The sequence below is a fragment of the Poecilia reticulata genome, linkage group LG10, assembly GCF_000633615.1.
Source record: "Poecilia reticulata strain Guanapo linkage group LG10, Guppy_female_1.0+MT, whole genome shotgun sequence".
NCBI lineage: Eukaryota > Metazoa > Chordata > Actinopteri > Cyprinodontiformes > Poeciliidae > Poecilia > Poecilia reticulata.
Window position 1 is genome coordinate 6,497,073 of NC_024340.1, and position 17,003 is coordinate 6,514,075.

Sequence of the window (17,003 nt, forward strand, 5' to 3'; positions counted from 1 at the left end):
CAAACAATTTGCATATTGTGATAAAGTTCATTATTTTCCATAATGTAATGATAAAAATTAAACTGTCATATATTTTAGATTCATTGCACACCAACTGAGATATTTCAGGTTTTGTATTGTTTTAATACTGATGATTTTAGCATACAGCTCATGAAAACCCAAAATCCCTGTCTCAAAAAATTAGCATATTTCATCCGACCAATAAAAGAAATGTGTTTTAATACCAAAAAAGTCAACCTTCAAATAATTATGTTCAGTTATGCACTCAATACTTGGTCAGGAATCCTTTTGCAGCCTTCAATGTGGCATGGAGGCCATCAGCCTGCGGCTCTGCTGAGGTGTTATGGAGCCCAGGATGCTTTCGATGGCCTTAAGCTCATCCAGAGTTTTGGGTCTTGCGTTTCTCAACTTTCTCTTCACAATATCCCACAGATTCTCTATGGGGTTCAGGTCAGGAGATCTGGCAGGCCAACTGAGCACATTAATACCATGGTCAGTAATACCATGGTCAGTAATACCATGGTCAGTAATACCAGTGGTTTTCTCACTGTGAGCAGGTGCCAGGTTGTGCTGAAAAATGAAATCTTCATCTCCATAAAGTTTTTCAGCAGATGGAAGCATGAAGTGCTCCAAAACCTCCTGATAGCTGCTGCATTGACCTGCCCTTGATAAAACACAGTGGACCAACACCAGCAGCTGACATGGCTCCTCAGACCATCACTGGCTGTGGGTACTTGACACTGGACTTCTGGCCTTTTGGCATTTCCTTCTCACCAGTCTTCCTCCAGACTCTGACACCTTGATTTCCGAATGACATGCAAAATTTGCTTTCATCCAAAAAAAGTACTTTGGACCACTGAGCAACAGTCCAGTGCTGCTTCTCTGTAGCCCAGGTCAGGCACTTCTGTCGCTGTTTCTGGTTCAAAAGTGTCTTGACCTTTGACCAGGGATTTTGGGTTTTCATGAGCTGTATGCCAAAATCATCAGTATTAAAACAATAAAAAACCTGAAATATCTCAGTTGGTGTGCAATGAATCTAAAATATATGACAGTTTAATTTTTATCATTACATTATGGAAAATAATGAGCTTTATCACAATATGCAAATTTTTTGAGAAGAACCTGTATATACCTCTGCGGGGACACGCCAGCTCCCTCTTTGCTTTCCAGCGCTGGATGGCTGTGAAGTGGCGGGCAGCAGTGTGAGGGTCCAAACGGGCCAGAACGCTGTCCAGGTCCTGTGACCTCCTGATGACCTGAGGAGGAACAGGAAGCACAGGCAAAGGAAGTTTTAAAGGATTCTTCAAATTAAAACTGTATGCTGAACTGTGATAATAGCAACAGGAGAAGAACGAACAGAGAAAATATGTTACTGCCATAAGAAAGAAGAAGCCAAAGTTAAAGTTATGACAACATTTATGTGCTATTCTGATTCTGGATATTCCATCAATAAATCTTTCTTTGTATCGTTTTTTTGTTTTTCTTCACTCTTTCTTTTCCTTCTTTGCATCTTTATCTTCATCCTCTATTTTTTGTATGTTTCTTTCAAACTTGTGGAGTTTGTTGGTCTAAACTTTGCTCTTACATTTGGTGCAGGTTGTACAAGAAACGAAGCTGCCGAGTGGAAATTGTAACACTCTTTCATAAGACAAGCATTTATGCTAGTAGAAGAAAGAAGATCAATGTTGCAGGGAAAACGCTGACATAATGCTCACTTTAATAGAATAAAAGTTGAGTTTTAACGACGCAGAGTGTTCTGTGGTTGATGGACGGTTCGTTTTTAACTCTTTAAAAACATTAACGGGTCAAAATGAAACAAATTTTTGATCTTCTCTTTTATTTCCTTCCTTCCTTTTAACAAGCAGAGTGAATGTTCTTGTGGTTTGTAGTGATGTGTGTTTTCTCTGTATCAACAGAAACTGAACCACTGGAACAAAGACACGAAGTAAGTAAACAGAGCGTAGCAGTGAAAACGCCCCGACTGTATCCGTATCTGCATCGGGGAAGGTGTGGGAGAAACCGTCACTCACGTTAAACATGTTAGAAACTTGAACTGAACCATAAGCAGTCGCTTTATTAGCTGTGTGCAGCAAATATCTGTCCCCGGACAGCCATGCTGAATCACTGTGGGGCCCATCGGCTACACTGTTACCATAGCAACCACTTTGGCCAGTGACATCCAGGGGGAAGGAAGCACTGAATTTGACAAGGTTGCCTCATCGCGTTATAAATCGAAGCACTGAAACGTATTTACAAAAAGATCTGACTGTTGATAAAATGAATACAGTGAAGCAAAATAAGGTTTAAAGTAAACTTATTTATAGCTTGGTTATTTCTCTGACTGCACATCTATTAATATTGCTTTTTGTCGTCCTTTGCATCATTCAGAACGTTATGCTTTCAGTTGTGCTCACAGCATAACAAGTTATTTTAGCTATGCATTAGATGGCTAAATTATTCATTTGTTGGAAGGACAAAAGTGCAGCATTGTCTTGACTGATCATCAATTATGTATGCTAATAGCAGAAGAAACATCACACTGCGTCTGAGAGAGATGTCTCTATTACACAGCTCTGCAGTAAGACAGGATGTCGCCATTATTTTAAATAAATACAAAACCGACCAGAGTTCTCTCTTCTTACGTTAGCTATTAGCACAGTTAGCACAGTTAGCATTGCCTCCTGTTATCTTCTGATTTTTACGTCCCTGATGAATTGAGAGTTTGAATAAAAGGTTAACATCTCTCACTAGCGGTTGTTTTTCGATAAAATTTTTTAACATAAGGTCGCTTTTGGCCATTATAAAAAAAAAAAATTTTCACAAAATTGCAATGGAAACATTTTTTTCACCGAGTCACATGATCAACAAGCGAATGTTGCTGCTGGTGCAAACCACAAAGAAGAAGTTGGCAGGAAGTAGTTGTCATTAAGGACTCGTGTGAACAAACTTATTCAACTTCAAGTGTGATTTTTAATTGTGTTTTATATCTAATAAAAACACTGCAATTGAAAACTTGTGTTGTTACAACATCAGCAAAATATTGAAAGGTTAGAGCACTTTTTGTAATTGAAACGCTGCTATTCATAGTGAAAATTGCAAATTGCCAACTTTGACCCCTTCTTTTGTCACCACAGAAGAGAACTGTTGTCAGTCATTAGTGACTTAAAAAAAGATGCGATTATTCATTTCCAATCAGTTGATCAGCGATCAGGGATGGTTGGAAGTAAGAATCTCTTTTTGCACACCCCAGTTGGTTTTGAAGTACATCTCTAAGTATAACATCAACAAGATGGATTTCAAAAAAAAGATTCAGTTATGCTAGCAAATTATGACAAATAGTCCCAAAGAGTAGCAAATTTATTTTTTTTAAATCAGAGTCTAGCCTCTCCACAGAAAGCCAGTGTTTATATCGACACCTCATAGTTGTGCTGGATGAACGGAAACTGCCTCGGCTGGAGGAACTGAGTCTTGGGGATGTCCAGCCCATCCTCGCCGTACAGGAACTGGACCACGGAGCCATCGCTGTCTCTGACGGTCAGGTCGTACTGCACCACCAGACCCTCCAGGTGCTTTATGATGCATCTGGGCAGCAGAAGGCGGGAGGGAGAAGATAGCAAATGATGAAAAGAGGAAGCACAGCAATCCCACACTTTTATAACCACTTCAACTTCCCTACGCCGGCTGATAATGAGGCTAAAATTTGCTCAGTTTACATCAGGAAAAACTTTGCGAAAAGGTGAGTTTACCTCTGCAGATATCCTGATCGGGACGTTTTCACAGCCGTGTCCACAAGTCCTTCTCTGCCAGCCATGCAATGGAAGAAAAACTCCTGGAGACACATCACAGTCATCAGAGTTTCTGCAGGTTTCACCAACTCAAATTTAAGACTTTTTAAGACCATTAATTAAAGATCCAAATCAGAACAGAAATGTACAAAACAAAACAGCGTATTTTATATAGTTGTAGTGCCAAGTCATTTTTTTTCCACAGACAGCACCTAGACTTGTGTCAGGTGTAGTGGAGCCAAGTGGTGATAAATTTGCAACCATGATGAACTCAAAAAAAGCTAGCTAGCTAGTTAGCAAAGGTATATAAGCAGAGAGTTAGCAGTGGCCTCAACCGTCTCGAGTCACAGAACGCAAAAATGATATTTGAAAGCGACTCAAACGTCTGCCTGACAGAAAAATCCCATTAGGAAAACAAACTACATAGCTAGCTAGTAAGGCTTTATTAGCAGCTAGTTAGCTGCAGCTTCAACAGCCTCAATCACAGAACATGATGAAGATGTCTGAGTGCGACTCAAACATTTGAGTCCCAGAAAAGCCCCAAGAGAAAAATAAGGTACGGAGGAAATGAGATTAACTAGAAAACACTAATTTTAAGACCTATGATTAACATATTTAAGGCCAACTTACTTTTTTTTTTTCCCTTCCCCTAATTAATTTAAGACATTTTAATGCCTTAATTTTAGATTTGTGAATTTAAGACTTTACGAATGCAGACACCTTGATCATGGAGTAACAAAGCTTTTTATTAATGCAAAGGCGCCAAAGTCAAAGCAGGGACATAAGTAATAAAAATCATCAAAATGTGGTTGGAAAGCGATTTATGCTCCAATTTAATATTAGAGCCGATTCTATTTCTTTGTGGGACAAAGATAGTATAGTATCTTACAGAACTAAGATCCTGTTAGGTTTAGAAATATACAACTTCTCAAATAATTTCACCTTATTACCAACGAGTTTATTTATGAAACGTTTAGTAAGCAACTGTTTTATCTGCTGCTGAATGTGCAACTTGACCTGCACGTATCTGACAGGCTGCATGGCATAATGTCCTTCTGTAGCCTAACACAAACCGCCCTCCACCTCCACAGCCGACTGGACAAACCTGTGGCTTGATTCCTGTGAGGAAGCGTCCAGAAACGAAGCCCCCCGCTCCTGGTGAAGGGTCGTACGGCTGGAAGCAAGGCAGAAACTTTCCTGAAGGCATCAGGGGCGGCCTGCGGCCCTCCAGCTCGATCTGACCCAGCAGGCAGGAGATCTGGAACGAGCAGCACCAAACATTTATTCTTCACAATCCATATAAAATGGAGGACGGGACGTTGTGGGAAGATGAGGGTGAACTTGCGTCACCTGCATGGTGTTGACGGTGGAGCCTTTAGCTCCAGACTGCACCATGAGCTGGAGGTTGTTGTCTGGGAACGGGGTGTGCAGTCCGACCGGCATACACACCTGCACACAGACACAAGGTCATTGAAACACACTTTGATTTGTGATGCTTCATCCTGTTAAAGCGTCAAACTAGAAACTGGAGTCACAGTTTTTGGAGTCATAAAATCCATCAGCTTTAATCACATTATTAGCGTCTGAGTACATGAACTCGTTGGATTTCATCCGTTTTTTTCCCTTCGCAAATCACGAAACAAAGTTTTAAAGACTTCTTTCTTTTTTTTGGCTTATGGGCAATAAGTTACAAACTGATATTTCCAAAATAAACCAAGAAGATTATTATTTTTAAATATCTCGAGAGGATAATCCACAAAGAAATGCAGATTTTATAAAGGCTGTGAAGAGTAGTACCTTTGTTTTAAAAACAATCATTTCAGAGTTTGTCTGGCATCTAAACTGAATGTAAAAATATATTTTTCAATGACTGTTTATCTGTTAGTAGTGCAAAAACAAACACTGATAGGTGAAACACAACTTTTCATATGGCATACCAATAGTAAAGGTTAACATTTTTAATGATTTTAATGATAACTCATATTAGTATGAGTGATTATTGATCCTAGTGACGGAGACTGAAACCTTGTTGATGTCGTTGTTCACTTGGTTGGCCACTTCCTTGAATTTGTGATCGGCCATGCTGAAGTCTCTTTGGTCAGGGCTGAGGTGAGCGTCCTGCCACCGACTGGTGGCTTCAGCCGGAGTCATACTGGGAGGCAGTTTGAAGGCAGCCTGCAAGGCCTGAGGACACACACACACACAACTGTTAGAAAATAATTTTCCAACAATTACCAAAGGGGATTTCATGAGCACACTCTGCTGGTGGCTTAAAGAAGGTTACGGCTAAATATTTGAAGCTAAGCTGCACATTAGCAGAAAAGCTCTCCAATTCTGTAAATGAATCATTATTTCTACATGTTGCCTGTTACTATGCTGCGCCATAATAATAACCTTGGTGTAACCTAGTAGCTTTAGCCAAGATGGCGAAATGTACCGATGGTCAGCAGTCTGCTAGCTCAACACAAAATGTCCAACATGAAATATGCAAAGATTGGTCTTTAATAAACAAACAAACAAAAAGAAAACTCTGAGAATCCTTCATTCACATGAGAAATTAGTAATTAATCAATTGTCAATTGTTATCTTGGATTAATAAGAATTTTGGTTTCAACTTTGGAAAATTTGGATTTCCCCCCCATCAATGCATGCCTTTGGTTTCCGTAGGTTAGAGTGATGTCAGCACGCCCTGGGCGGCCATCTTTGCATAACAAATGTGTTTCACAGTGGACTTTAAATTCTGGTCAACTCTGCACAGTATAAGGTCCGGGTCACCATTTTGTTTTATTGTAATTACGAGAGTAAAGTCTCAATTTTACCTGAATAAAAATGAACTAATGAAGTAGTGATTTTATGAGAATTCCTACATGAAAATAACCTAAAAATTAAAATTAGCATCTTCTGAAGTTACACAGGAAATACATCTTTGAACACACCATTATCAAATTAAAACAATTTTTTTTATTTAAAACTTTTTTCTAGTAAAATTGCATATTTATTCTGCTAGTATTACACAAATAAGAAGAATTATTTTCAGCTCACCCTAATAATCCATCCTATAACTCACAGAACTGATGATTAAAATAAAAAACACTTTTTGAAAATATTTTTCTGTCCTTTCTAATTTCGTTTTTAGAAAAGAAAGTGAGGGGAAAAAATTAAAATCACATTTCAACTTCCCGAGTGTTTGTGTGCAGTACATGTTTGTCCCCAGTGGGCATATGGAGCACCGTGGGGCCCATAAACTGCACCGTTGCTGTGGCAGCCATTTTGGCCAGTGGCATCCAGGAAGAAGGAAGCACTGAATTTGACAAGGCTGCATGACTTCATGAGTGCATTAAACACAAACCGGGGAGCTTCGCTCACCGTGGTGCCGATTTTCAGAGACTCTTGGATGATTTGTTTCCTCCGCATATTGGCTCCAGGTTTCACCAGAATGTCTTCCACGCCTAGACAGACACAGACGGGTAACCCAGATTTAAAGTTTGACAGAAGTATGACTCAATCTAATGCTTTTATATCTATCAACTATAAAGTCCTTATCGAGGCCGTTACAGTTAACTAAAACTAACAAAATAACAAAAACTGAAATTGAGAAAACAACCAAAACACAGAGTTCCCTTGAATCTAGACTAAAAACCCACCTGTTTAGAGATGATTTGGAACCATAATTACTGGAACATTGATCAACATATTTGATGTGTATTTATGTTTTTGACAAAATGTAATGCTAGTTACTGGTTTCTCAATTGGTGACTGCATGATGTTTTTTATGACTTTGTGTTTTTATGGTGTAAAGCATTGTGAACTGCCTTGATGCCGAAACGCGCTCTACAAATAAACTTGATCGACTGATTAATAAAAACTAAACTGAAACTAAATGTTTAACTAATAAAAAGTGGCTGTTGAAAGGCAGGACCGTACCCAGAGTGAAGCCCCTGTAGAGCTGCAGGTAGGCGGTGAAGAGTCGAGCCAGGCAGCTGAGCAGCTTCCCGCTGGTCTCCCCTCCGTACAGTTCATAGCAGCAGTGGACCAAACCATAGGGCGACGAGCCGTAGTGCGCTTTGTCCAGAACGCCGACCAGCAGCTCGCCCTGACGGATCACCACCTGCAGGACGACGGTTCAGCCGGTTCAACCCGCTGATAAGCTCTGGAACGTCTCCTCTAGTGTGTGTGTGTGTGTGTTCCTACCTGTGACTCACACATGCTATCCGGGTTGTACCCCGGAGAAGATCGAGGCGGGAGCTGGATCCAAGCCTTGCCGGGGATTTTGGCTTTGCCGGTGAGGTTAAGGGGGACGGCTTTGTCTGGGAGGATGTTCAGCAGTAAAGTGGAGACGACCTGTGGAGGAGGAGGAGGAATGAGGTAGAAAATACAGCTCACTGCACTGAACCCCACTGAAAACTTCCTGGTTGTTCCACCAAATATTGATTCCTGAACTCTTCCTGAGTTAAAACATGACTGATTTAAAGGAGTGGAATACAAAAACACGCCCCACCTGGAATACCTTCAAACGAATTAAATAATCCCAAATGAGGTTTATTGTTAACAAATAAATATATCCTAGAAATGTATTGAGGTTAAAATAATTGAAATCAGTTTAACTAGAGCAGAAATTCCTGTTTTGCAGTTTAATTCTGTAGTAAATGCAAAATAAGTCATGGTTTTCCAGAAACATTTAGCAAACATCTAGTGGAATTGTGTATCTGCCAAGTTATAATATCAGCTATTTAGTGAAACACTGGTAAAAAAGTTGTTAAAGGGTAAATAGAGGAGCCATGTTGTTTTGATCTCCTGGAGGCGGAGCTTCAGAAAGAGCAGGAACTTCTTAAAGAGACAGAGGCCCAAATTTAAAGTGTTAAATTAGGAAGTCAAACTTCTTTTAAGTCATATTTGATATATAAACATTTTTGAAACTATAAAATGGCACAATGTACTTGGAAAACACATAATACTGCCCCTCTAATAATTATTCACTTCATAGTTAATAGAAGAAAAAACATCTGTTCCATTTTCATCCCTATTAAAAGAAATGATCCTCCAAAATGAGAAAAAGGATGTTATAAGTTAGATTAAAATTACTTAATTTAAGCATTTATTGCCTAAAATGAGATTGCTAGGATTCCAATAAAAGCAAGTTTCTTACTGCATTGGCAGATGATTTCACTTAAAATATGACATTTTGTCACAATATTAAGATTTTTATTCTTATTTTTTCAGAAAACAAGAAAACGTTTTGGTGAACCCTCATATCAAATCCCAGTTCAGTCTGTTGAAATGTGCAGTGGAGAAGTGAAAGCCAAGTTAAATGTGTGTGAATGTTCTTTATATTTTTCCCTCTGTGGTTACAGGACGAGTCGTGTGCAGCGATCACCTGCTTCCCGGTCCACAGTTGCTGAGGTTTGAGGAGGGCCGGGGCCAGCAGCCTGATCCGGCCCGTCTTGTCAGTCAGCCCTCGGTACACCAGCTCAGTGTACTGGTCCTTAGTGAAGAAGCAGCCTCTGATGGTCATCTTGGTTCCTGACACCATGTGGTCCTGGATGAGGCCCGCTAAAGGTTTACCGTCCTGACCACAGACAGGGAAGGAAACCAACAACTCATTGGTTCAAGGAGTTCAGGGTCTTAGAGTGAAAAGAAGGCGGGGTTAAATGTGATTGTGTTGAGGGGGTCCACCTTGGGGACGAGGTACTGCTGGTTGGTGCTGACCAGCGTGTAGGCCTCAGCTCGGCCCAGCTCGGTCTGAGGGAAGTGGGCATTCATCTCGTCTCCATCAAAGTCGGCGTTGTACGCCTTGCAGTTAGCGTAGTGAAGCCGCAGGACCTGAGGAGCAGAGGCTGGTCATGTGATCTACAGGGTTACTACGGTAACCAGGTTTTACTACGATGGAGTTCTGAAATTTATTGAATGAATGAATGAATGAATGAATGAATGAATGAATGAATGAGAAGTAAAAATTAAGAAAGGAAGGAAAGAAAGAAGGAAATAAAGAAGGAAAGAAGGAAAGAAGGAAAGAAAGAAAGAAAGAAAGAAAGAAAGAAAGAAAGAAAGAAAGAAAGAAAGAAACAAAGAAAGAAAGAAACAAAGAAAGGGAAAAAGGGAAGGTAGGAAGGAAGGAAGACAATAGGAAGAAAGGAAGGAAGGAAGACAATAGGAAGAAAGGAAGTCAGGCAATATGAAGGAAAGGACTCCACATTTCTACAGTAGGATAAGGAAGGTGTAGGAACCTTTTCCTTCATGGATCCTTCATATAATAATGAGAGCAGAAGCAGAGCAGAGGTGTTACCTTCTCTCCAGGTAAGATGCGAGCGCAGTGGGCCTGAATGGAGGGTCTGTGCAGGGTGGGCTGTCTGTTGAGCAGCAGAACGTCTCCGTTCTTTATGTGTCGATTCACCTGAGGCAACAACAACGCAGCATGACAGAGTGAAAACCCAGCCACAGCTCTGAGTGGGTCCGCTTCCAGTCAGACTTACGATCTTCATGGGCATCTTGTGTGGACCGGGACAGGGCGTCAGCAGTTGCTTGGCGACCGCCTCCCTCTGCGCGGCGCTGCTGGGCGACAGGATGGTCTTCCTGCCATCCTCATTAATCACCATGGAGGCGCCAGGGTGGACATTGGGCCCGTTGAGGACGGCCTGCCGGAGCTCCTTCACGTTCCAGGGCGTGACGGGCTGAGGGTAGGTCAGCTTGGTGGCAAACACCTCAACACACAAACACACACACACACTGTCAACACGTCAGTAATCAACTGGTTGACAACTCTGTTGCTACTCTCCACCTAGATCTAGTTACCATGGGGATCCCGATCTCGTTGGTTCCGATGTACATGTCGGGGCAGATGACGGACCGGGCGGCGTAGTCCACCCGCTTCCCCATCATGTGCTTCCGGAACAATCCATCCTTCTTCTCCAGGATCTGCCGAACAGAACAGAAAAGTCTTTGGTTTTATCTTTTAAAACGAAAATAACTTTTTTTGATTTGCATCCTTTAATGTTTTTTTTTCTAATACTGTATAGAAAGAGGCTTCAGTAGTTAAATGAAAAATCTGCAGAATGTTGCATTTTTTTACCTGCTTGTCAGGAGAAAAAAAAATTTCACGCCCTAAAAATGATCCTTAGCTGTAGCCATATTTTAAACATGTCCTAGTTCATGCCCCATTTTTCCCGCTACATGAAATGACTGTATCCCAGTCTCTCACACCTGTCTGATCCCAGGATATTTGTCCGTCATCAGTTTGTCCATGTCACTGTCGAAAACGATGTTGACGTGGCTCTGCAGGCGGATCCACATGTTATAGAGCTTATCTGGTAACGTCACTCCGCTAATTCCTGACAGGAACGTCTGATCCTCTGGGTCCAACGTCTGGGGGGCAGGGGGAAACAAACGGTGGGATAAATAAAGAGCTGAGATGAAGAATTCCCAAAAGGAAAGCGTGACGTTGCCTCACCACTTCCTCCACCTCCTCAGTTTGCTTCTCTCCTGCTATGAGAGCCAGAAGTTTCCTGATGATGCCGCAGTCCTTCATCACAGCCTGCATGTTGACCGTCTGGCCGTTGGTGAACATCTGGTCGCCTAGGCGATTGATGGGGCGATACCTAGAACAGAGGGCGGGTCAGGTGCTGCAGTCAGCCTTCATGTAGGCGCGTTGTGCAGCCAGCGTACCTGCAGGGTGGAACCACCAACAGCTCCAGGAAGAACAGGTCCGGGTAGAAACTCTTCTGTCCCTCAGACCCTGAGCTCTCCTCCAGACCAGGAAACAGGAACTTCAGGAAGAAACCTGGAATCAAAGGTGTCGAGACAACTCAAGATCATCCCATTTCCCCATGCCTAGAACAGAGGGCGGGTCCCCATGCTGGACATTTTGGTTTAGCAGTAACAATACCTGTAAAATTAATCATATAAAGTAGACCTAACAATAATTTTAATTCTTTTTGTATTTAATCATAAGAAATTCAAGTCATAATCGTAGGCAGAGAGCGAGTGCTGACAAGCCACGGAAAAGGAACAGCGGGATTCCTGCAGGCTGGAGGGAAGTTTCCAGTCTGCAGAGAGTTTTAAAGGATGAAGTCGAAACGTTTTGAGTAACTGAATAAGAACCAGTGAAAAATATTTGTATTAATGTTGTTTTAATGCTGAATTGGAGAAGCTAAAAGAGGTTATAGATAGGATTTTGACAACAAACTTGAAATTATGTAAAATGTGTAACTCCAATCAAAGATCACTGATGTGTGTTGGAGGCAGACACTAGGTGAAAGGTTGGGAAAAGGATGATCAGTAATAATCATGTTTCATGTGTTTGACCTGTAACCTCAGTAAATTGACCAGAGTTTCTTACTGGTTGCTCACATGCAGTGAATCAGGAAACAGATGGGCAACCCAAAAGGGGAACTGAAACTGCTGGAGAGAAGGAAAGCCTGCAGGCCGAGGACAAAAAAACAGATATGAAAGTGGATCTGAGATCACCTATTCAAGCAGGCAGTCAATGGGAAAGGGCAACCTGTGACATGAGAGTGACCTTTGAGCGTTCTCAGGGTGCTTCAAAGTCTGCTGCAAAAGGAGAGAAGCTAGATACCTAGACGGATCAACAAAGCCATGGATCTACACTGAACAAAAATATAAGCGCCTCATGCCAAATATAAGAGTTTTATGAACATTTGGGTTGAGCAATATATAGAGAAACTCAAAGTATATTTTCAGTAATCGCTGATCTCCATATCGGCATTGATAACATCGTGGTCTGGCCATTAGTAGCAGATTGACAGTGTTTTGAACATGATGGGGGTCGAGCTGAGGAATTTGATTTTGACCCAGTTTGCTTCTGGTAGGCGGTTACAGACAGTCTGAGGTCCAAAGAGATTATACATCTCTTTGGACAGACCAATAGTCTCTTCAGCTGTGTGTGTCGCTGATCTTAACCGATCCCACAGATGGACGAGATGTGGTGATCTTGTGCTGGAGTGGTCAGATGTGGCAGACGAAGATGAGGTCGATTTGCAGTAGTGCTAGTGTGTTGGAAACCTATGGTCCAAAAATGGACATTGAGCCGTGCAGCTACTGCTCTGGTGGACATCCCTGCATCCAACATGCCAATGGCACGCTCCCGCATAACTTGCAACATCTGAGGCGTTATGACTTGTGACAAAATGTGACATTTTGGGTTGGCCTTTTATTGTCCCCAGTCCAAGGACTGTCCAGCTGTTGCTCATTTTGTCTCATCACCCAGTGGACATGCCCCACGCTGCACTGAGTAAAAAAACAACTCACTAAATTCTGCTCACCGACAGCAGGTTGGATTAAAAATTATACACAAATCAAGAGAAATATTATTTTTGTGCAATAAAATGTTAGCAAATGCTCATTTACAGTTGTTAACGCCACACAGCAACAATATCTGACATGGGGCGTTTATATTTTTTGTTCAGTTTACGTGGAAGAGACCCACAAGCTGATGGACTGCAGCAGAGCACCAGCATGAGGAAATTCCCCCAAAATCCAACAGCTACAGCTTTGAATCTGGACTCTTCCAGCATCCAGGCCTACAGGCCAACATGCTTCAGCTCCCCGGGGACACGTGGCCCCCTCCCTCTGCCAGGACAGATCCTATGCCAACGCATAGGACTGGAGTTTGTGGTTCAGTTCTCCGACATGCAAATAGATTTTATTATACATCTCTTTGATTTGACGTAAAAACCTAACCCGGGCCACCTTTAAGAGCACGTTGTGAAAAAGAGGAGAACGACCCCCAACGGGTGTGATCTGTTGGACTTAATTAATCTCCGGCAGCTAATAGGTTAACCCACAAGAGGAAACGAGGAGGAACATTCTGGAAGAAGGTCGTTAGGCAGCTGGATGGAGCACCGATTCTCCTCCAGAGAAAGGTGCCGACTCAGACAAAGGAAACAGGAGTCACTTTACTGCAAAGTCTGACGGATCAAGTGGTTTAGAAGGTCGGAAAAAAAAAAAAAGAAAAACATCTATATTTTTCAGACATAAGATAAGTTTTGGCATCACAATTTAGTTCCACCAGATCAGGTCGTTCAGATTTCTCAGACTCATCTCTATACATTAAAATAATGTTCTTTATGCTCATGTATTGTCTAATTTCAGCTCTCAGGGTTTGGATTTTACCTTCTTTCTCCCAGAGTTTACTGATGTGCTCCCTGGCGGTGCTGGCAGTGAGGAACACTCTCTTTCCAGTCAGAAGATCTTCTGCAATAATGACAAAAAGGACATAAAAGCAGAGAGAAATATTTTGATTCAACACATCCCATTCAAAATAAGAGCAAAAATCTGGAAAGAATATCTTCACAATAAAGCGACAAAAACCTTCCTCTAGTATTAATTCTTTGTTCTAAATGCTTATTTCTTTGTTTTGCTTTATTGAACACTTTACTACTTCTTGCTCCACTGAAATATCTCAGCTACTTCTGAACTAAAGCAAACTAAGCCTGAAAACAGTTAGGCTGAAGAGTTTAATCGGTTTCCATCTTTTGGGTTTGGTTGAATAAACACTCTTTATTTGTTTAATAAAAACTTTTAGTTTCTTTTAAGTTTCTCTATATCTTGCTGGGACATTAAAACGTCAGAATTCTTTCACTTGGAAATGTTCTTCAGGTGACAGAAGGCTGATTTTGTAACCATCTTTATGGGACTCTGAAGGCTCAGGTCTGACACACTGCTACAGCCCGACTTCAGGTCTGACCGCCGGTTTCTCGCTGTAATAACTGAAGCTGAAGTTAACTAAAACTAACAAAACAACAAAAAACTGAAATTGAGAAACCAATTTTGTTAAATAAAAATTTAACTACCTACAAGAATATTGGTTATAAAACTAACTGAAACATACTGAAATTAGAGATATAATGGCTATAGTTTTTGCGTTTATAAATCTATTTATTAGCCTTTGGATTGATGTGAAATAAAAAATGTTTCCCTCCCACACAAGCGGTTTACATCAGCTGTTGGCAAATAACAGCGCTCTATACTCTAACTCAGGGGTGTCAAACTCAATTTCACCGAGGGCCACTTCAGCATATTGGCCACCCTCAACCGGCCACATTGACATCAGGAGTTCCCAGGTACAGTCCTCCAGACTACAACTTTTAGATGCATCCCTGCTAAAACACCCCAGACAAAAGGTTGACTTTCCTCATCAGCAGCAACTCAGTTCTGTAGAGGCTTATAATGAGTCTATGGTCCAGGTGTGTTAGAGAAGGAACGCATCTAAAGTTGCAGACGGTAGCTCTGGAAAACGAGACTTGGGCAGCCCTAGCATAAATGTATGAAAATACAATGTTAAAAATAATTTAGACAACACCTCATATTGTTAAATAACGCTTTGGAGCGTCTGGCTAGGAAGCGCATTCAAGAAAAAGAAAAAAAGTTATTGAGGCCTCAGTCAGAGGTTTTTGTCACTACGGAGAAAAATGTAGATCAGGGGTCCCCAAACTTTTTCCTGTGAGGGCCACATAACTTTTCCCTTCTCTGGTGGGGGGCCGGAGTCAGTTTGTAACAGAAAAAGTGTGGCAATTGCAGGAGTGCCTAAATGTAAAAATATAGTGTTTTCCAGAAAGCACAATCAAATAACATTCTCTGGGTTCTTCACAGAACAAAAGTCAGGAAATAAATAACACCATTAATGATAATAATAACCAAATAACCCTCTCTGGGTTCTTCACAGAAAAAAATCCAGGAAGGATTATAGTCCGTATTTTCCGAACTATGAGCCACACCGGACTATAAGCCACAACCCCAAAGTTTAAAAAAAAAAATCCAGTAAACATACACATATAAGCCACAGATATCTCTGCCGCTCCAAGTTTTCCACAACGATGCAGCAGCAGCACAAGGGGGCGGATACCCAAAATTTGAGTCATAACAGGTCAATTGAATATCACATTTATTACGGTTGAAAAAGTAAAGTTGCCAAGTTTAGATTTAACTGAACTGATTACGGTAGTTTCTGAACGGTAACTGTAACAGTAAAAGTGCTGATCCTTCCTGTCTGCTACTAGCATGTGCTAAATAAAAATAGGCTCCACCTTCTTCTTCGTTAGATTTCAACAGCAGCTTGCATCCATTATTGTTGCACTACTGCCATCTACTGGATGCTAATATCTATGCCTCAAATTCTCATAATGATCCCAGTATTATTTAAAAAAAACAAAAAATCTTCTTTCCCCCCTCAATGCTATTTAACTGATCAACAACATTCTCAAATTTCAATTCCCTATTAAAACCTAATTCTGTTTTAATGGGTGCCTTCTTTTATTTCCAATTTTGACTTTCAATGATTCACTTCCTGCTAAAGAGCCCCCTGGTGGTTGAAGAAAAATCCACATATAAACGGCTTATTGTCCGGAAAATACGGTATATGAAAAAAAATCTGAATGCTCTCTGGTATTGTTCAGGGGGCTGGACCAAATGTGGAGGCGGGCCGGATCCGTAGTTTGGGGGCCACTGATGTAGATACATTTATCTGCTTAATTTGTGATGTGATCTGGATTCACGGTGAATATCAACTAAACCGCATAAAATGCGGCTAAATAGCCGATGTTAATATGATTGTAATTTCACGAATAAAAACAGTACATGAACGATTTTTTTAATGTTGTCGGTCAAGATGACGGATAACAAAAAAAGTCTAGCGTCACCTGCCGCCCTGACACCAACTCACACACATCCTCATTCACAGTCTTGCTTGTAAATCGATGTTTCTTTTCTTGGACATTTTGATGTTAGCTTGTCGATGTCTCAGTTTTATTCGCTGGTAAAATCAATAAGCAGCTTGAGGTGACTCTCTAGTGGCGAGAAGCCGTAATGTTGGCTGGTAATCGGAATGCATTATGGGAGATGTAGTTTGTAGTCAATTTGTGCTGAAAACCTATTTTAAGTCAATCATGGGCCTATAAAACGCTGGGGGGACCACATAAAATGACATGGCGGGCCGCGGGCCTTGAGTTTGACACATGTTCTCTAACTGGTGGTGCTTATGCTCACAAAATGGAGACTGCAAAAAGTTGGGAGAAAACACCAGAGTCGGCTGGTCATTCAATAATTATTGAAAACATTTTTTGAAAATTGTATCTGTAGAGTACTCATTACTCAATGTATAAATAATCACAATAGTATAGTTTTACCTTTTTGAATTCTACAACTAAAAATTAACCAAACTAGTATGTAAAAACTAAAACTACCACTACAATCAATAAAAACTAGATT

General features: G+C 41.1%; 1 protein-coding gene across 1 annotated transcript in view; it reads right to left on the reverse strand.

Moving 5' to 3' along the window:
• Window positions 1–17,003, reverse strand: part of polr1a (RNA polymerase I subunit A) — a 29,132-nt gene that overhangs the window by 9,302 nt on the left and 2,827 nt on the right. The window contains exons 8-25 of the mRNA XM_008419771.2: window positions 13,911–13,991; window positions 11,445–11,559; window positions 11,230–11,377; window positions 10,983–11,144; window positions 10,575–10,697; window positions 10,256–10,483; window positions 10,069–10,176; window positions 9,459–9,605; window positions 9,160–9,351; window positions 7,977–8,126; window positions 7,710–7,893; window positions 7,152–7,234; window positions 5,811–5,969; window positions 5,136–5,234; window positions 4,891–5,043; window positions 3,747–3,829; window positions 3,417–3,582; window positions 1,133–1,256 (exon numbers count right to left, since the gene is read on the reverse strand). Of these exons, the coding sequence (XP_008417993.1) occupies window positions 1,133–1,256; window positions 3,417–3,582; window positions 3,747–3,829; window positions 4,891–5,043; window positions 5,136–5,234; window positions 5,811–5,969; window positions 7,152–7,234; window positions 7,710–7,893; window positions 7,977–8,126; window positions 9,160–9,351; window positions 9,459–9,605; window positions 10,069–10,176; window positions 10,256–10,483; window positions 10,575–10,697; window positions 10,983–11,144; window positions 11,230–11,377; window positions 11,445–11,559; window positions 13,911–13,991 (2,505 nt within the window). The remainder of the gene's footprint in view (window positions 1–1,132; window positions 1,257–3,416; window positions 3,583–3,746; window positions 3,830–4,890; window positions 5,044–5,135; window positions 5,235–5,810; window positions 5,970–7,151; window positions 7,235–7,709; window positions 7,894–7,976; window positions 8,127–9,159; window positions 9,352–9,458; window positions 9,606–10,068; window positions 10,177–10,255; window positions 10,484–10,574; window positions 10,698–10,982; window positions 11,145–11,229; window positions 11,378–11,444; window positions 11,560–13,910; window positions 13,992–17,003) is intronic.